This window comes from Macaca mulatta, chromosome 13 (genome assembly GCF_049350105.2).
Source record: "Macaca mulatta isolate MMU2019108-1 chromosome 13, T2T-MMU8v2.0, whole genome shotgun sequence".
NCBI classification, from domain to species: domain Eukaryota; kingdom Metazoa; phylum Chordata; class Mammalia; order Primates; family Cercopithecidae; genus Macaca; species Macaca mulatta.
The window spans coordinates 99,866,200-99,886,549 of NC_133418.1; the positions used below are offsets into that span (position 1 = coordinate 99,866,200).

General features: G+C 51.4%; 1 protein-coding gene across 19 annotated transcripts in view; it reads right to left on the reverse strand.

Annotated features, from left to right (window-relative positions):
* The window catches only part of EFR3B (EFR3 homolog B), a 114,438-nt gene that overhangs the window by 12,376 nt on the left and 81,712 nt on the right, over positions 1-20,350 (reverse strand). For 10 of the 19 annotated variants that reach the window (XR_013402978.1, XR_013402977.1, XR_013402975.1 and 7 more), the window contains 14 exons: positions 17,992-18,141; positions 16,259-16,393; positions 15,748-15,826; positions 14,861-14,996; positions 14,461-14,622; positions 13,431-13,542; positions 13,007-13,058; positions 10,805-10,977; positions 9,864-9,939; positions 9,019-9,180; positions 7,334-7,465; positions 5,184-5,251; positions 3,356-3,483; positions 2,158-2,249 (listed from right to left, as the gene is read on the reverse strand). Coding sequence is in view for 4 of the 19 variants with exons in the window: in XM_077960011.1 (XP_077816137.1) it covers positions 2,158-2,249; positions 3,356-3,483; positions 5,184-5,251; positions 7,334-7,465; positions 9,019-9,180; positions 9,864-9,939; positions 10,805-10,977; positions 13,007-13,058; positions 13,431-13,542; positions 14,461-14,622; positions 14,861-14,996; positions 15,748-15,826; positions 16,259-16,393; positions 17,992-18,141 (1,657 nt within the window). In the remaining 15 variants the exon portion in view is untranslated. Of the gene's footprint in view, positions 1-2,157; positions 2,250-3,355; positions 3,484-5,183; positions 5,252-7,329; positions 7,466-9,018; positions 9,181-9,863; positions 9,940-10,804; positions 10,978-13,006; positions 13,059-13,430; positions 13,543-14,460; positions 14,623-14,860; positions 14,997-15,747; positions 15,827-16,258; positions 16,394-17,991; positions 18,142-20,350 lie in introns of all 19 variants that reach the window. The other 9 variants (XR_013402981.1, XR_013402979.1, XR_013402980.1 and 6 more) reach the window with 1 other exon arrangement.

Below are 20,350 nucleotides of genomic sequence, written 5' to 3' on the forward strand. Positions count from 1 at the left end.
CTGAGCAACATGGCGAAACCCCATCTCTACAAAAAATACAAACATTAGCTGGGCATGGTGGTGCGTGTCTGTAGTCCCAGCTACTCGGGAGGTTCAGGTGGGAGGATCGCTTGAGGAGGTGGAGGTTGCAGTGAACTGAGGTCAAGCCAATGCACCCCAGCCAAGGTGACAGAGTGAGACCCTGTCTCAAAAAAAAAAAAAAAAAAGGCATATTGCATCTGTGGCTTCAGTTCCCTCATGTCTCCTTCCTCCTCCTCTCTGCCCTCCACCTCCATTTCTTTCTCATTTGGGAGAGTAAGCTTTGTATTTCCACTATGATTCCTTATTCTTCCCTACTCATGGGTACATCTGCTTCATTCACTGAGGTGGAAGAAATGAGATAATGGCAGGGGAGATATCACATGTAAATTCGAACAAAAATTCAATGTTTACAGTCCTCAAGAGAGGAGAGAAGGAAGAGAGGTCTTTAAGGCACTGTGGCAGCTTTCTCTTAAAAAAAAGAATCTTGGGGTCAGGCATGGTGGCTCACGCCTGTAATCCCAGCACTTTGGGAGGCCGAGGCTGGCGGATCACAAGGTCAGGAGATAGAGGTCATCCTGGCTAACACGGTGAAACCCCATCTCTACTAAAAATACAAAAACTAGCCAGGCATGGTGGCATATGTCTGTAGTCCCAGCTACTCGGGAGACTCAGGCAGGAGAATTGCTTGAAACCGGGAGGTAGAGTTTGCAGTGAGCTGAGATCATGCCACTGCACTCCAGCCTGGGCAACAGAGCGAGACTCCATCTCAAAAAAAAAAAAAAAAAATCTTGGCTGTCAGTGGTTAGGGGAGAGATGAAGAGGTGGAACACAGAGGGGTTTTAGGGCAGGAAACGACTCTGCATGGTACTCTAGTGGGGGATGCATGCCATTATGCATTTGTCCAAACCCACAGAATGTACAACGCTGAGAGTGAACCCCAGTGTAAACGATGGACTTCAGATGATAACGTTGCATTAAGGCAGGCGGAACTGTAAGAAATGTACCACTCTGCTGGGGGATGTGGCTAGGAGGGGAGGCTGTGCATGTGTCGGGGGAGGGGAGGGGGCAAAGGGCGATCTCTGTACCTTCCTCTCAATTTTGCTATAACCTAAAATTGCTTTAAAAATAGTCTAAATTTAAAAAAAGAAAAAAAGATTCTTTATTGATACATACGGAAGCAACACTATGAAAGCTGTTCTCACCCTTATCTCTCCAGTTAAGTCTTCGAGTTTCCAACCCAGAGCATGTCGGTCCCCCTGTGAGTGGGGAATGATGACCAGCACACCTTTCTTTTTAATTTTTTTTTTTTTTTTTTTGAGACGGAGTCTTGCTCTGCCGCCCAGGCTGGAGTGCAGTGGCCGGATCTCAGATCACTGCAAGCTCCGCCTCCCGGGTTCACGCCATTCTCCTGCCTCAGCCTCCCGAGTAGTTGGGACTACAGGCGCCTGCCACCGCGCCCGGCTAGTTTTTTGTATTTTTTAGTAGAGACGGGGTTTCACTGTGTTAGCCAGGATGGTCTCGATCTCCTGACCTCGTGATCCGCCCGTCTCGGCCTCCCAAAGTGCTGGGATTACAGGCTTGAGCCACCGCGCCCGGCCTCTTTTTAATTTTTTGAGACAAGGTCTCACTCTGTCACCTAGGCTGAAGTGCCGTGGTGCCATGATGGCTTACTGCAGCCTCCACCTCCCAGGCTCAGGTGATTCTCCCACCTCAGCATCCTGAGTACCTGGGACCACAGGTGCATGTCACCATGCCTGGCTGATTTTTCAAATTATTTTTTGTAGAGATGGGGTCTCCTTATGTTGCCCCAGATCATCTCGAACTCCTGGGCTCAAGCAATCCTCCTGCCTCAGCCTCCAAAATGTTGGGATCACAGGTGTGAGCCACCATCCCCAGCCAGGCCTTTCAAGGGTGAGTTTTATGATATCCTCATGGGAGCAGGGAGGACCCTAAACATTTTTCCAAAGGGAAGTATCTATGACACATACATGGGGAGAGTCAGTGCGAGTGTGGAATTACTCGAGAAACTTGCTTTCCATGCAGCCTTAAGCACACTGTGTGGGCAGGGGAGCCTGGAATCCGGCATCCAATCTACAGGAGGTGGGGCTGCCCCAGGACGGTGGCAGAGACACTCACCTCCTCCTTCTCTGGGCTGTTCCTCGATTCTACCTCCACCTGCAGGGAGATGGTCTCTCCAATGCTCCTCCTCTTGGATAAGCGATCCTCATCTGGGGAAGAAGCAGCCTGGAGGCTTTAGTTCCCAGCCCTCGGAGATCCAGGACTGAGCCGCTAGTCCCACCTCCCAACCCCTCTGCCTCTGCTTGGTCCACAGTCCTCTAAGGCTCAGTGCACACTCAGGCTACACCTGGAGTTTCCAGAAGCTTCCAATTGCTGTGGGCCTTCTCTGTCCATCTTAGGCTGGTCAGTTTTGCTCTTTGGGGCTAAAATTTTGAAATTGTCAATGAGAACACAAAGAAGGTGCTTATGACCAGAATACATATCTCACCTTATGTGTAAGCATCATCTGCTAAGAGCACCAGTAGCTCTTCATGAAGCATTTCATGAAGTATTTACTAAGCGCATTTGCATTAATACAGGTACCTTATCATGCCAGCCCTCTAAGGCAGCTATTTTTTTTTTTTTTTTTTTTGAGACGCAGTCTTGCTCTGTTGCCCAGGCTGGTGTGCAACGGTGCGATCTTGGCTCACTGCAATCTCCACCTCCCGGGTTCGAGCAATTCTCTTGTTTCAGCCTCCAGAGTAGCTAGGACTACAGGCACACACCACCACGCCCAGCTAACTTTTTTTTGTATTTTTAGTAGAGACAGGCTTTCACTGTGTTACCCAGGCTGGTCTTGAACCCTGGAACTCAGGCAGTCCATCCGCCTCGGCCTCCCAAAGTGCTAGGATTACAGGCATGAGCCACTGCCCCCAGCGGGCCGCTATTGTTAACATTCTGTTTTACAGTCAAGGAAACTGAAATTCAGGGACGCAAAGCACTTGTCTAAGATCTTTCAGGCAGTGAGTTGCACAGGGGACTCGAACTGGGTCTCTGGTTCTGTAGCCATGTATGCTTTTTCTAGCACAATGGAGCCTCTCCCATCCTCAGGCCGGGCCATCTCATGGGCCGGGTACTTTCAAGGACCCTGCCCTGAGGAGGAGAGATGGGGCAATCAAGAGGACCTCACCATAAATTTCCACTGTGTCTTTCAGCTCTCACGATATCCAAGGTGCCTCACAGGCAATCAAAGGGCCCTAAGTCCCTTACGCTCAGGCCCTTACCTGGCCAAGGAAAGACAGAGGCAGGCCCAGGCATCCCTGCACAGAGCTCATACCTGTCAGTTGAGGGATGTAGGGCAGGCAAAGCCGGTCTGAATTGTAGCCGCTGCCTCCCAGGACTTCACTAATCTTGCTCTGGCGGAAGAGGAGCTCAATCACCACCCCATCAAGATTCTGAGACAGCCTGGAAGATGAAGGAGGGAGGAAGCTCGTTAGAACCGCGGTATCTAGAATGACTTCTGAATAAGTGTTTTTGTTTTTGTTTTTTAGACAGGGTTTTGCTCTTGTCGCCCAGGCTGGAGTGTGGTGGAGCGATCTCGGCTCATTGCAACCTCCGCCTTCCAGGTTCAAGCGATTCTCCTGCCTCAGCCTCCCGAGTAGCTGGGAGTAAAGGTGCCCACCACCACGCCCAGCTAATTTTTTGTATTTTTAGTAGAGATGGGGTTTCATCATGTTGGCCAGGCTGGTCTTGAACTTCTGACCTCAGGTGATCCACCCTCCTCAGCCTCCCAAAATGCTAGGATTACAGGCGTGAGTCACCATGCCCGGCCAACTTCTTATTACAAAAGTAACATCTTCACTATGCAAGATGACAGAGAAGCAAAAGGAAAAGGGTCACCCCCAGTCCCATTTCCAGAGATAACCACTATTCACGTTATAATATATTCTTATGTACAGCAATCACATCCCTCAGTCACTTTTTTTTTTTTTGTTTTAAGACAGGGTCCTTACTGTGTTGCCCAGGCTGGAGTGCAGTGGCTATTCACAGGTGCCATCACAGCGCACTACAGCCTTGACCCGCTGGGCTAAAGTGATCTTCCTGCTCAGCCTTCCAACAGGTATGCTCCACCACACCCAGCTAATTTTATTTATTTTTTAATTATTATTATTTCTTAGACCAAGTCTCTCCCTGTCGCCCAGGCCGGAGTGCAGTAGCATGATCTCAGCTCACTGCAACCTTTGCCTCCCAGATTCAAGTAGATTCTCCTGCCTAAGCCTCCCGAATAGAGTAGCTGGGACTACAGGTGTGCACCACCACAACCGGCTAATTTTTGTATTTTTAGAAGATACAGGTTTTTATCATGTTGGTCAGGATGGTCTCGAACTTCTGACCTCAAGTGATCTGCTCACCTCAGCCTCCCAAAGTGCTGGGATTACAGGCATGAGCCACTGTGCCCAGCCCAGGCAAATTGTTTAAAAATTTTTCGTAGATGGGTTCTTGCTTTGTGGCCCATGGTTGTCTCGAAACCATGGGCTCAAGAGATCCTCCTGCTCAGTCTTCTGAGTTGCTGGGCCTGTAGGCGTGAGCCACCGCACCCAGCTTAGTCCCGTATTTTTACATATACACATAGATATCCCCTTCCACACCCGCTGTTCTGTGATCTATTTTATTGACCTATTATGTAGTGGGTATTTTACATTAAATATTCTTCTAAATGAATGTCATGATTGTCTATTATATGGATGGGCCATACTTTATAAGTCATCCCCTACTGTTAGACATTTTGGGTTTGCAAAACATATTTCCCTTGAGTTCCTCTGATGTTGAAATGACACTCGAAAACATCACTTGGATTGATAGGAACGTCTTGTCAGGAATGACTCCTCCAGGATGCATTTAGCATGCGCTTGGCCAAAGCCCCTGGAGGCTGTGTCTCACCTGCAAACACGGCTCAGCATGGCATGCTCGAGGCATGGACTGCAGTAATGTGATGGGGTTTAACTTTACCCAGGACTCCTGGACCACAGACAGAGCCCACCTTCTGCCCTTGAGTCCACAGATGCCCGAGCCTCCTGGCATTGACCCCTCCTGACCTCAGACCACCCGCCTGCTTACTTAGCTGCCCTGGGGATCCCTGACCACATCCCCCGTCCTCTCCTCACCTGGGCCTCTCCACAAACACATCCTCGGGGAGCATGTATGGAGCCTCTTTCTTCCTGGTCTCTATCACCTGGTGGTTGGGAGGAATCAGATGATAAGAGCTGGTTCAGCAGGGAGAGGGAGCTCACAGGCAATGAAAGAGCTCCCGGCTTGGCACTTCCTCCCTCCCGCAGCCTCCTCAGCACAGTGTCCTCAGCTGAGCTTCTTCAGTGGAAACTCCCATCAACAGGGACCCTCAGGGCAGCTGGAGAAGCTCAAGCTGCCTGCTCAGGCCATGGCCATCAATGACACATGTGCACTAAGTGTCCTCCAGTGCAGGGAACTTAACTCTTAAGAGACTGCAGCTGCTGGCTCTGGTGCCTCATTCCTCATTCCTATGCCCTTTTTTTTTTTTTTTTTTTTCTTAGAGACAGAGTCTTGCTCTCTTTTCTAGGCTGGAGAGGAGTGGCACAATCTTAGATCATGGCAGCCTCCACCTGCCAGTTTCAAGCAATTCTCCTGCCTCAGCCTCCAGAGTAACTGAGATTGCAGGTGCATGCCAGCACGCCTGGCAAATTTTTGTATTTTTAGTAGAGACGGGGTTTCACCATGTTGCCCAGGCTGGTCTTGAACTCCTGATCCCAAGTGATCCACCTGCCTTGGCCTCCCAAAGTGTTGGGATTAAGGCTGAACCACTGCACCTGGCCTCATTTCTGTGTTTTTTATTTAAACAGGTACAAAGGAATGTAGCTAATACCATGTCCCAAACCTCGGTACTGCAGTACCCAAGTGCATTGCAAAAACACCCTGATGGACAGTGACATCCTGAGCTTTACTCAGTATTCTTTGCAAATTTTTGACAAGAAAAGTGAAAGTTACTAAGTGGTGAGAAGTGGAGGGATGGTCAGCATACAGGTGTGTGTGGTGGGTGAGGAGGTAAAGGTCCCACAATTGTCAGGTGGAGGATGTCTGGGCATTGCCTTTCTTGCACTCCCTTATCAGTCCAGAAGCTGGAAGAGTCCTGCTTCCCTTGGGGTGGTCTCTGTCACAGTGTCATGGCAGCCTCCCCTGTGATTCCCAGTCAACCCAGGCTAGTTGAGACCTAAAATTTCTTGTTTTGTTTTATTTTGTTTTGCTAGTATATTTTATTTTATTTTACTTTTGAGATGGAGTCTCGCTCTGTCACCCAAGCTGGAGTGTAGTGGCACAATCTTGGCTCACTGCAACCTCCATCTCCCAGGTTCAAGCGATTCTCCTGCCTCACCTTCCCGAGTAGCTGGGATTACAGGCGTGCGCCAATGCCCCGCTAATTTTTGTATTTTCATTAGAGATGGGGTTTCACCATGTTGCCCAGGCTGGCCTCAAACTTCTGACCTCAAGTGATCCACTCACCTCGGCCTCCCAAAGTGCTGGGATTATAGGCATGAGCCACCGCACCCGGCCTGCTACTATATTTTAAAGTTAATCCTATATGTTGGTATCATTCAACTTCCAAACACTTCCATGTGTTTTAAAACATCTTTATGCAACAATTGAGAACACATTTGACTACAGAATGGATGTCAGATAATACCAAGGAATTACTGATCACTTAATGAGCTGTGTTAAGGGTGTGGCAGTCATGTAGGGAGGTGCTCATGCTGTTTCAGGCATGTAGACGGATATATGTAAAGTGAAAGGACAGGATAGCTGGGATTTGTTTTAAAGTATTTAAAATTTTTTCAGCAAAGGAAAGGGAGATACATGAAGCAAATGGGGAGAAATTTTCGTAGCTCTTCATTTCCTCTGAGTGGGCGTGAACAGACATTCGTTCACCATTCTACTCAGGCCACTTTTGCCGTATTTCATAGCTGTCGTCTGCATGATCTGAGGCATGTGTGCAGATGTGCTCCCATGAGTAGGGGAAAGACAGAGGGGCAGGAAGTGGAGGGGCAGACAGTATTAGAAACAGGTACAGAAGACCCCCCAACCCCTGTGCCTAACCCCACCCTGCTCCGTCAAGTCATACAGGAGGGAAAGATGCCGTGAGTAACTTCTCACTATTAGCGGCTCTTACTTCAACCCTGTCTTCACTGCCTAAGAGGAGGTACGGGACTAATGCAATTAAGGAAAAGCCATTCCCAGGAAACCCCAAGTTGAGGGCCTCTGAGCTCTTGGTCGTGAGGACACCAACCTCATGGATGTGCTGGCAGAAGGCAGGCACTGTTGTGAGCTGACTGATGAGGTTCAGGTAAGCTGCGCCCAGAGCGTAGAGGGCACAGCGGTTGTAGACAGGCAAGTTCTCCTCATTGACTTGGGCCACGTCCTGCAGCAACAGAGACAAGGCCTCCAGAGTCTTTCACTGACAGACTACACTGGGTGCCAACCCTCCATCCGACCTCTTCCCGGTCTTCTTCAGAAATGCTTGCTTTCCTAGACTAAGTCTTGCTCAGCATTTGACCCACAACTTCCTGGGGAAAAAAGTCACCTTCATTAAAGCTGAAGGGAGGGGTAGAACAGTCCATGAACTAGGAGGCTCTTGAGTATTCACAGACTAGAGAGGCAATGACCTCAACTCCCCACTCTGCAGTTCCAGCTGTGGCAACCTTCACTGCCCAAACCCTTATCATTAATCCCACTGCCAGGGCACTGTCTCCTTCACTCTAGCGGATCCTTAGAGGACTGGATTGGCTTGCTACACTGGGTTCATATGTTAAGCTAAATGAGCTGTGGGAGTTACCAGGGGATTGGGATATAAAGGAACCCCAAGTTCTAGCTCTTGAGGGTAAATAGAATTTTAAAATTGTAGCATCTAGGCTGGTCCTGCAGGATTTAGCACCATTAGACAGGTGAGACTCTGTGACTGAACTCCCAGGTTTGCCCTGATTCAGGAATATGATGCCTGCCTGGCTTCAGGACCCTGGAGACCCAGCCTTTGAGGTCCAAAGGACCCACCCTGACTCCCAGTAGCCTTGGGTGCACACACGCACCCAGGAACACCATGAAAGTCTCAAGCCCTGTCCGGTGCCACACTGGCTGTCTATGCATCACAAAGGAGGCTTGGTAGACCGGTCCCCAGACTTTGAGACTCTGACTTACCTTTCCAGGAAATATATATTTTAAACAAGTACTCAAAGCAATTCTGAAGCACAGCTCTGTTTGGGAACCAGAGAATCTTTTTTTTTTTAAATTTTTAATTTTTAAAAATTTTTAGATGGAGTCTTGCTCTGTTGCCCAGACTGGCATGCCGTGGGAAGATCTTGGCTCACTGCAACCTCCACCTCCTGGGTTCAAGTGCTTCTCCTACCTCAGTCTCCCAAGTAGCTGAGACTACAGGTGTGCACCACCATGTCTGGCTAATTTTTGTATTTTTAGTGGAGACGGGGTTTCACCATGTTGGCTAGGCTGGTCTTGAACTCCTGACCTCAAGTGGTCCACCCACCTCAGCCTCCCAAAGTGCTGGGATTACAGGCGTGAGCCACCACGCCTGGCCAAGGGAACCAGAGATTCTCTGGACAAACGAGTTTGTCTGGGATCACTCAGGGCTTAAGAGCATCCTCTTAGGAATCCCTGGAGTCTCACTCAGACTCTGCGAGAGATTTGATATATAGTAGCTAAGGGATGTTTCTGAATGACCCCGTTCTCTGGGTCTTCTTTAGCTTGAGGATGGGGCAAGGCCATGAATGAAGCGTTCTTTGGGGTTCCCCAAACAGGACCATGGTTTGGGGTCTTCAGGGAGGAGTGGCCAACCACGCGTGCAATATTCCTGGGCTCCAAAACAGTGTTAAGCAGTTGCTACTCAATATTCTTATCAGGGCTTGCCCAAAACAGGTCTCTCCCCGATCCCAAGCCCCATGCCCTGAGCACACCAGGCCCCACCTGAACAGCCAGCACCAGACGGATGAGGTCCACCACCACCTCCTCGTTAGCCAGCTCGATGCTGATGAGAGCCAACAAGCCATAGAGCGCCTCGTAGTGTTTCTGCACGTTTGTTTCCTCCTTGCAGCTCAGGTAGATGTGTCTGTAGAGCTGCTGCGAGTGCTGGGGACAGGAGCGGGCAGGAGAAGGCCAGGGTCAGTAGGGTGGGGACAGGAGGGGCAAGGAAAACAGGCAGGAAGACCAATCTGAAGGGGGACAGGATGGCTGTGTGTGCCCCCTCCTCTGTTGCGGAGGGGATGCCTTTAAAGCAGGCTCTGGCAGAAGCGGACACAGACAGGTAGGCTCGCATAGAGAGGGATGGGCTCCAGTGAAACCAGCACCAGAGGCTGCTGCCCAAATCCAGGTATAGGAGCAGAACACAGTCACTGGCCCTGGACTGGCTCATCACTCTGGGCTTGACTCCTCAGAGAAGTCAGCTTGACGCATAGCCGCAGAGGGAGGAGGCAGGCCTCTGACCAAGGCAGAGGTCAGCAGTGACTTTTGCTCTGTCACCCAGGCTGGAGTACATTGGTGCAATCTCAGTTTACTGCAACCTCCTCCTCCTGGGTTCAAGCGATTTTCTGGCCTCAGCCTCCCGAGTAGCTGAGATTACAGGTGCCCACCACCACGCCTGGCTAATTTTTGTAGTTTTAGTAAAGACGGGATTTTACCATGTTGGTCAGGCTGGTCTCGAGGTCCCACCTCACGTGATCTATCCACCCCCCTCGGCCTCCCAAAGTGCTGGGATTGCAGGCATGAGCCATCGCGCCCGCTCTTCACTGTGTCTGGAGGTCATGCTTGCTTACCTTCTTCATGAAGACAGTGTCCTGTCGGGAGCACTTGTCCACTTTCAGCTTCAGGACAGAGATGTCACTGAGCGTACTGGGAAAGGATGCAAAGGGCCTCCTTAGCCCTTATATGAGGCCAGCCTGAGCTCACACGGGTCACTGGGCTTTACCCCAACATTGTTAGTTGGTAGAAAGCCTCCAGTGCTCCCCTGGCCCTGGTTCTTAGCCCAATTACCTTCTTCTCCCAAGTTCTCAAGAATTTGTCCTTTTCTCTCTCTTTGTTTCCTTTTTGAGACAGGCTCTCATTCTGTCACCTAGGCTGGAGTGCAGTGGCTCAGTGATCACAGCTCTCTACAGCTTCAACATCCAGGGCTCAAGCAATCCTCCCAACTCAGCCTCCCAAGGAGCTGGGACCACAGGTGTGAGCCACCACGCTCGGCTAATTTTTAAATTTTCTTGTAGAGATGGGGGTCTCACTATGTTGCCCTGGCCAGTCTTGAACTCTTGGGCTCAAGTGATCCTCCCACCTTGGCCTCTCAAAGTGCTGAGATTATAGGCGTGAGCCACCACCCCTGACCCCTTTTGTCTTAAATCTTCATCCTGATTATATTCTTCCTCCTCTTATTCCCCACAAATCCCTTCAGTCTGATAACCTGCATCCCCTTCAGTCTGATAACCTGCATCCCCTTCCTTCTCACACTTGCAACTCCCTTTAATGCCTACTCTCTATCTTCCAGATCTTCAGTTCACCCTCCTCCTCTCTCAGACACAAGTGCCCTTTGGTCTCGCCTCCTCTTGCAGGAACCCAGGGTCAATGTTGGTGATCAGCTCTCTGGCGAGTCTCACTGAGTATCTGAATTGTCCTCCCACCTGGGTGTGAGGACAGGACCAAAGGACAGGACCTAAAGGCGAGTCCTTTCCCCATCTTGCATCACCTGGAGGAAACACCCCAAGTTCACCTGATCGTAGAGAACTTGTGGCGGTTGCCATGACGATCAATGAAACTGATGAGAATCTCTAGAACAAAGAGTCGAATTTCTGCATCCTCCATGAGGGCAGTGGAGAGAAGGCGGTCCAGGAAGTTGCTGGGCAGGGCTGACATCATGTTGTTGCACTGGAAACCTGTGGATACCTGCAAGGGAGGTATGGACAAGTATGCCTAGGAATGCTGTCCCTCTCAGGTGCAGGAGGCGGCGGAGGAGCAGCCAGCGGAAGTGACGTCTGATGTACACATGCTCTCCAGACATTACCCAATCCAGCCTCCCCTACCCTGCAGCCCAGGCAACTTTTTGAACACTCCAACATCCACCTAGATGACAGCGAGCTCAGTAGACATGTGAATGGATGCGGACAGCATGCAGGGACATTCGGGTGTTAAAAAGCAAGCAAGGGATGAGCCCTGGAGGGAGGCGGGAGCCAGGCAATCTCTGAGCCTAACATTCCAGCCAGTTAGGGCACAACTGATGAATAGCCACAGGGAACATAATGCCTTATTAAGAGAATGATCATCACAAAGAACGAGACAGTGGAAGAACTCACAGCTGGGCTGAAGGATCAGAACTCACATACATGGCAACCACCAAATAGCACACATAGGAAGCATTTGGTAACAGGTCTGTTAGCCTGGCAATAATGGCGCTTTGTGACTAAAGCCAGTTTGGCATAAATAGACATGCCATATATGCTGTTGTCAGAGCATTCAACTGCAGCAAAGCACCTTTACTGTTAAATCCATATTGCAAAACAATGCCTTTGATGATTCAGAAGGTCCCTGAGGATGTACCCCAAACTGTCATCTTAAGAAGATGCTGGGTACAAATTAATGAGGGTAAACTCAGCAAAGAAATGGCAGGAATATGGAGACCAAGGTGATAACTATACGAGGGCAGTGTTGGAGCACAAAGGGTTTATAAAAACCTAGTGCCATGAAGAGTATGGACTGGAGAGGAGGGGAGGGAAGGCGTGAGGTGGCGGCGGGGGTGGGGGGATCTGTTTAGACTGGCATGACTGGAACGGAGACAGAGACTGAGAGACGAGATGGGAGGTCTAGGGAGGGAGAGGGGCCTGGGGACCTCCCAACAGTCTGAGAAGTTTGAAATCTGGTTGTACATCAATTATAAACTGAGGCCGGGCACAGTGGCTCACGCCTATAATCCCAGCGCTTTGGGAGGCCAAGGCAGGTGGATCACTTGAGGTCAGGAGTTCAAGACCAGCCTGACCAACCTGGTAAAACCCCATCTCTACTAAAACTACAAAAAAAAATTAGCTGATGGCACATGCCTGTAATCCCAGCTACTCGGGAGGCTGAGGCAGGAGAATCGCTTGAACCTGGGAGGCGAAGGTTGCAGTGAGCCAAGATTGCACCACTGCACTCCAGCCTGAGCAACAAGAGCAAAAAAAAAAAAAAAAAAAAAATTATAATATGAGACCTACTCTGAAATAAGAGGCACCTGGTAGAGAACAGCATTTCTAGACAATTATTCTTATAGCTGAGTTCCTGACAGGTGGGGAGAGGTGGTTGTGAGATGTCAGGTTTAGGCCCAGGGTTGTACTTCAGAATACCTGGGGAATGTGTTACAAATACAGATTCCAGGACCTCACTCAGGCTAACAGCTCAAAACCTCTGGGAATCATATATTTATCACAAGATTGTCATCAGAATGGTATTTGAGAGCAATGGATCTAGACTCCAGTGATGGCTGCAAAGATGTAAAGAAGAGTTACATATAAGAGTTACAGAATGGGAAGGATGGGGGCTGGGAGACTGAGGTGGGTACATGGGCCAAGAACATGTGCTGGCAAAACAGGGGAAACAGAGGGGAAAGGGAAATAGGGGGTACCTGGAGGGAACCAGGGTGGGAACCAACAGATTCCATCTTGAGACAGATCATGTCTAAGTGACAAGGCTATCAGTAGCCAATAAGGAACCTTTGTGAAAATTAGAAACAGGTTCCCCATTTGCTGTGGCTGACCCAGCTCTGTGGGTGCCCAGCCTGGCTAGTGAGTGGAACACAGGCTAGATTTCAGCCCCGACTCAACTGGCTGGGTGTATTTGTGCAGTATGCAATGTGCACGACTGTATGTGGAGGCCTTCACTTGGTCCCTTGGAAGGAGCTGTCTCCTGCAGAGGAAGAGCAGGAATAGGGATAGATGGGGCTCACCTGCAGGAGGGATTTTAGCAGCATAATCTGGGTCAGACGGTTCCTATTCTCCCTGTAGACCAGAGACACAAATACTCACCAGGATGGTAATGGGGCGGAGATCACACACTTGCCAGCTTAGTTCTACCCCTGATTCGTTTCTCCATGAGGCTTATGGTGTTGAGTTACCCAGGACAGTGGCTTCCGGACCCAGGAAGCTGACCAAGGGGTGACTGGCTCCCCCCACGTTGGGAGGTGGTTATTGATGGGGCAGCCTGAGAAACTGTTGTGGGATCCAAGAGCCCCACTAAAGGCTGCTGCGGGATTTGGGAGTAAAAAGAGAGGAGAGGGCAGAGCCAAGAAAGTTAAGAGGGATAAAGGAGGGAGTCAGAAAATGCAGCTAGGGGAGAGGAGGACTCCAGGCTGGGGGAGATTGGTGGCTCACCCCGTCCTGCCCGTGTCCACCGCCTGGTGCAAGGATGGCCGCGGCACCTTGCTCATGATGAAGAGGATCACCTCGGAGCGCTGGTAGGTGGGCAGCGTGCTGGCAAAAGAGCCTGCAGGAGGTGGCGGAGAGGGTGCCCAGTGAGGCACAGGCTGCAGGGCCCCTCCTGGTTCAGCCTCTCAGCTGCACAAACCCCTGCAGAGAGCGAGGGTTGCCGCTCTCCAGAGTCAATCCAGGACCAGAGAAAGGAACTCAGGATAGCCCGTGTGTGATTCTTCCTCTCCAGGAAGGGGAGGCATCAGGCGGTTCTGGAGGACTCTTCCAGGCTCCGTGTTTTCACTTGTTCCTGAGGCTGTGGTTAAGGTCTTGGCTCCTTGGCTAGGGGGTGGGGATGGTGAATGCTGGGCCCTGGGACCAGGGCGGAGGGAGCCCAAGTTCTCGTTGGGCTGTCCTAGGGTAAATCCTCCTCCCACGAACTAAGAGAAAAAGATGCTTCTGGATTCCTAACCTGCCTACTCCAGGCTGAGGCGAAGCTCGCATGGCTAGGGCAGGCAGGCTGTGAAAGCGGCTTTATCATCTCCGCTCCCAGAAGCACACCCATTTTCTCCACGGCCTGCCCCCTTCCTCATTCTTTCCTCTTAGTCCCCACCTCTCCCTCCTGGAAGCCCTAACCTGGAAGCATCAGGCAGGTCTGATGGAGACTGGGACTAAGGAAGGTTCGCCTGAGACTTCAGATCTGGGAAACCCATCCCACTGTTTGGCGCTGTCGCTCGGGCCCTGCCCAGCCAGCGCACCATGACCGACTTCATTTTCTCCGAGGTCCGCGAATAGCATGTGGGTGCTGGACGATCCTACAGAGCCCCAATGGATGCCCTTCGCCCCAGTGCGGTCCCTCCCTCTCCAATCACATCCCCAGGCCGCCCCCGGGGCCCCGCCCCTTTCCAGGGTCCCTCTTTCCTCCCCTCGGCCCCGCCCCGCCCCTGGCCCCGCCCCGCCCCAACCCTCCCCGAGCCTCGACCCCGAGCCGCACCGACGGTCTTGATAACGGCCTCCTGGAACATGCGCTCCTCGTGCTCCTTGATGATCTTGGTGCCGAGGCTGACCGCCCCGTCGTAGCTCCCGGTCAGCGCGTAGTCGATGCTGAGCCGCAGCTGCCTCAGCAGCGTGTTGAACATCTCCAGCACCGTGGGCCCTGAGAGGGGCGGGGCGGGGCGCCCGAGATTAGGGCTGGCACCCTCCTCCTCCCTGCACCGCGAGCAGGCAGGGCAGGCCCACGCACCCTTCCGGCCTGGGCTTCCTCTGCGCCTCCAACTTCTCGGCGGACTTCTCCCGAGGAAAACGACCCCTCCCTGTTGCCCCTTGCATCTCTCTGGAAGAGGCGGCAGCCTCCGCGGGGTCCCCGGCCCTCAGGCCCTCGCCATGCCCCTTACCCACAGAGCCCGTGGCGGCGATGACCGCCGCTTCCGACAGGACCTCCACGATGCCTGCGCGCACCGTCGCAGCGCTGCGGCTGTTGGCGTCCAGGTGGCCCAGGAGCTGCTGGATGACCAGGTGGGAGTGCTGCGGCTGCGGGAGGAAGATGAGCTGGGCCTGGACAGTAACTCCACGGGGCCGCAGCCCTCTCCTGGCACCCAAAGGCGGGGGTAAACTAAAGGGACGTCCCAGGGCCCCGGGCACTGCAGGTGGCACTGACACCTTGTGCCCTTTCCTGCATCCTTCCCTCCTCCCTCCAACAAAGAGCCAAATCCCAGTGGAGGCTTCGGCTGACAGTGTTCCAGGGCCCTTTTACTTCAAAATGGGTCAAAAGACCATTTTTAAATAGGGTCTTCCTTTCACTTCCGGTGCCTCAGGTCTTTCCGCAAGGGCCACGGGAGGTCACATGGCTTAGTCCAGTGCTGCCTAAAGTGGGGCCCCTGGGCCGGTGCCCATTCAAGATGGCTCTGATACTGGTTTACACTGAGATAAGGACGGGATGGAGAGTCAGTAATTGTTTAGTCACAAATTGTTTAGTAAACAATTTGTCAATGCTGTAGCAGCCAAGGGTGTGATCTGTAGGCTTGCATTTTGCATGAGTTTTTCATTTTATTTTTCTAGAAATTATTTGTTTTAATTGTATTTTATAAAAGTGTTGGTCTGTGATGTACTGGAAATAAAAGCAGCCGGCCCTTCTCCACAGCTAGCTTAAGCAGCACTGGTTTAGGCAACCGGGGGCTTCGGAGGAGTCACAGGGGACTTCTGGCTTTCCACTTTAGTGCCTGTCCGGCTCCCAGAGGGGCCTTTGTCCCGGGATCATGCTGGCCCAGGGGAGCCACCATACCTGAATTGAGTACATGATGATTTTAAAGCAACGGATGGCGAACACCTTGGGTTCCCAAAGAGAATGGTTATCCAGATGTCTGTGAGGGAGAAAACGTGGGGGAACAACTGTGAAACTCCCGGCGGTGTCAGGGAGAAGAGATTAGCTTGGAGGGAGAGGGACACCTCCTCAGAGCCCCTCGCACAGTTCCTGGGTGAAGAAGTGAAGCCTGAAGGGCCTTGGGGTAGTCCCAGTCCAGCGCTGGAGAGAGGCCAAGGACAGCGCTCTGCAGTGGTGTGAAGCTGGGCACCTTCCTTTAGCATTGGGTGCCTTCCTACTGCGCAGCACTTGGCCACCCTGTGGCAGCTTTTGCTGTCACAGTGCAGGGAACACAGGCAGAGGGAAGGGATCGACTTGGCTGCGGCACTACCACTGTAATATCCCCTTCCCCCCAGCCAGCCAGGAGATGCCAGGGACCCGAAACATGTCCAGGCTGAAGGCTGGGGCCAAGGCAGTGGGTGGGGGCACTCACATGAGAACAGGCTTGATGGCGTTTTTGATGTTGCCAAAGGCAGCCCGGCCCAGCAGCTCCCGAAGGCACCTCTCAGCCAGCTCCGCAGGGCTCTCTTTCTCCTTCTCAGGTGCTTGGAGGGGTGAGGGAGACCGGCTGGGGAGACAGAGGCACACGGGTAGAGGGTGGCATGCAGGCTGGGGTCAGGCTCTGTGCAGTCCTGCCTTTCTGTTCTTCATCCACGCAGGACACACAGGAATTTGGCATGGGTTGCACTAGGCAATAGGGGAGGTGTCACAGCTGTCAGAAATTAAATGGGGGTAAAAAAGCCCCCACTGGGGGAAGTGAGGGAAGATTGGGGAAGAAAAGATAAAGTTCTTTTTCTGGAAATCCTTAAAGATTTCCAGATGTGCCACTGTGTGAAGGAGGCTCTGAGCACCATGGGCCAGGTGAGCTGTAGAACATGTGTGTCTTGATGCACCTAAGGCTTCAGAAGGAAGAGGAGATGGGAGATGAAGATAGGGAAGGGAGGCAAAAAACAAAACAGAAGTGGAAGAAAGGAGAGGAGAGAGAGGGAGGGAAAAGGAAAGCCACAGTGGTTGGCTCAGGCAAGAGTCAATGATCCTCAAGTCATAGGGAGTCGGCCCACATCTGGACAGAAGAGGAGCCCGAGGACTCCCAGCCCAGAGACCACCAGAGACCGTATTGTCAGTGAGACGCTATTCCAGAAATAGCCACCAGAGGGCATACGAATCCCACCCCCACCCCACCCCCCGCCCCTGCCCCCGTCCACCCAAGTCTAGCTCTAGTAGCCTGGGCTCAACAGACTTAACCAGCCTAGTGAACAGATAGCCCAGGTGGGACAGCAACGTGGACCTTTCTCCCCATTCCATTTCACCAAGGGGAAAAATGAGGGGGCAGGGACAGGGATGAATCCCATGCTTAGGGGATCCAGGATTAAAACCCAGTGTCTGCAAGCTCTTGCTGAGTGGCTATGGGCTGGTCAAGCATGCACGTTTTCAGGGCCTGAAATAGCATCAGGAAGCAACAGAGGAAGGAAGGTCCAGATGGAAAGTCCACAGTGATTGAAGCCACGAAAGGCATCTTTCTTTTTTTTTTTTTTTAGACAGAGTCTGGCTCTGTCACCCAGGCTGTATAAGTGCAGTGGCACGATCTCAGCTCACTGCAAGCTCCGCCTCCCGGGCTCCCATTCTCCTGCCTCAGCCTCCCAAGTAGCTGGGACTACAGGCGCCTGCCACCACGCCCGGCTAATTTTTTTGTATTTTTTTGTTAGTAGAGACACGGTTTCCCCGTGTTAGCCAGGACGGTCTCAATCTCCTGACCTCATGATCCGCCTGCCTCAGCTTCCCAAAGTGCTGGGATTACAGGCATGAGCCACCGCACCTGGCCCACGAAAGGCACCTTAAAGCCTCCTTGGCCCTGTTTCCAGGGAGACAAAGGTAACTAGACTCTTGGTTCTGTGTGTTACTACCAACAGACTTACCCCCAGGGAGCCCAGCACCAACACTGTCCTCCTTCGGTAATGCAGATGTTAAGGGATGCTGTGGGCTGGCACAAAGCCAGACCCATGGCTCCTAGGGAGTCAGCTTTGGACTCACTGCAGAACAAGCCACAAAGCCATGTCCCTGGCCTTGTAGCTGAGTTTTACTGACCAACCCAAACCATGTGGTTCCCAAGCAGCCCTTGAAGGGCTGATCATATCCAACTGTCCTGCCCCACCCTGGCCTGCTTACCTCTCTGCCTCCTCTACATGCTGCAGATTGAAAAGCAGCGATGGGACGATCTTGTCCATGTGCTGTGGGTCCCAGATATTGGCCTGCAGTTCATCATTCACCGTCTTCCTCACCACCCCTTGTAGGCCTTTGATGCCTGACATTCGAATTCTGTAAGGAAAAGGGTGAAGTGGGACTCGGAAGTCCTCCAGTCCTGAGAAGTCCAGCTTCGGTGGTTAAGAGAGGAGCGCAGCTTGGGGGTCAGGGATACATTTGTCCATCAGAAGGCAGAATGGAGATCACCTGCTACTCTCATGGGACCTCCTGGTGCTGGCAGACGTGAGCCCAGGAAGCCATGTCTTTTGATTCATCTTGGAGACTCCCAGGCTGCCCTTGCCTTGGTACCATCTGGGCTCCAGCCCTAGGGTGCTGGGTGCTCCAGCTCCCCGTCTTTAGTACTTAGCTGGGGTTGTTCCAGCTTGGGCCCAAGATGTGAAACTCAAAATGCTACCAAGAACTGATGAAGCAGAATCCAAGACTGTGAGCAATTTGCGGGGGCAGTGGGAGGCGGATCCAGAAGGCGAGGCACAGAGCTGCAGGCTCTCTGGGGCACAAAGGGGTTTCAGCTTGGGGCTTAACCAGAGGGGAAACTGAGTAACAGCACAGCAGGAGCCCCTTTTGTACACCCCCAGTCTCTGCTACGCTAACCCAGGGTCAGCACAGCCCTGTGGGAGGGAGCCCTCTTTACTGGCCATTTATTTCAGCCTGAAGTTTCTTTCTTCCTTTCTTTTTTATAAAGCCTTTTTTCTGGTTATAAAATAATACATGCTAATCATAGAAAAGTAGAGAGAAGAGAAGATTTACCACTTCCACCACCACTACCACTGTTATCTTTGTTATCAGAGATAACTGTTACTGGCATTTTGATGTAATTCCTTTCTTCTGTGCATAATAGATAACAGAATTAAGAACCTATTGCATATTTGATCTGTAACAAACGGCTTTTTTTACATACATTCTGTGCATTTTCCTGTGTCATTAACTCTTCATAAACATGTCGAATGGTTGCCTGATACACTATCATAAGGCCTTTCTCAACTAGTGACTAGTAGTCATTTAAGTTGTTTCCAAACGTTTTGCTTTTTTTTTTTTTTTTTGAGATGGAGTCTGGCTCTGTCTCAGGCTGGAGTGCAGTGGCGCGATCTCGGCTCACTGCAACCTCTGCCTCTCAGTTTCAATGGATTCTTCTGCCTCGGCCTCCTGAGTAGCTGGGATTACAGGCATGTGCCACCACGCCTGGCTAATTTTTGTATTTCTAGTAGACACAGGGTTTCACCATGTTGATCAGGTTGGTCTCGAACTCCTTACCTCGTGATCCACCCGCCTCGGCCTCCCAAAATGCTAGGATTACAGGCATGAGTCACCGTGCCTGGCCAAACGTTTCACTTTTATAATAATGCTGTGATGGACATCATTGTATAAAATATTTTACTACATTTCAAGTCATTGCCATGACTGGAATCACTGAGTCAAAAGGTAAGAAATAAAAGGCAGCCAGATACAGTGGCTCACACCTGTAACCCCAGCACTTTGGGAGGCCGAGGCCAGTGTATATAGCTTGAGCTCAGGAGTTCGAGACCAGCGTGGGCAACATGGCAAAACCTCATCTCTACAAAAAATTAAAACATTAGGCCGGGCGCGGTGGTTCACACCTGTAATCCCAGCACTTTGGGAGGCTGAGGCGGGTGGATCACCTGAGGTCAGGAGTTCGAGACCAGCCTGGTCAACATGGTGAAACCCCATCTATACTAAAAATACAAAATTGGCCGGGCATGGTGGCAGGCCCCTGTAATCCCATTTACTCGAGAGGTTGAGATGAGAGAATCACTTGAACCCAGGAGGCAGAGGTTGCAGGAGCTGAGATCGTGCCACTGCACTCCTGCCTAGGCGACAGAGTAAGATCCTGTCTCAAAAAAAAAAAAAAAAAGAGGGGAAAAAAAAAAGAAAGAAATTAGCCAGGTGTGGTGGTGTGCACCTGTAGTCACAGATACTTAGGAGGCTGGGGTGGAAGGACAGATTGAGCCTGGGAGGCGAAGGTTGCAGTGAGCTGAGATTATGTGAGATCATGCCACCGCACTCCAGCCTGGATGAAAGAGTGAGACTCTGTCTCAAAAAAAGAAACAAAAGGCTCCCGATTTGCCAAAAAAACTGCCCCACCCCCTGCCCATGCGCAAGCCGCAGGAGAATGCCACTCTCACGGTGCCTGCGGCGGTATTGAGGATCTTATTTTAAACATCTGTTCTAATTTTATGAGTCCAAAAAATCCTCACATTTTGTAGCTATTTCAATTCACATCCTTTTGTGATTTTTGGAGATGAGC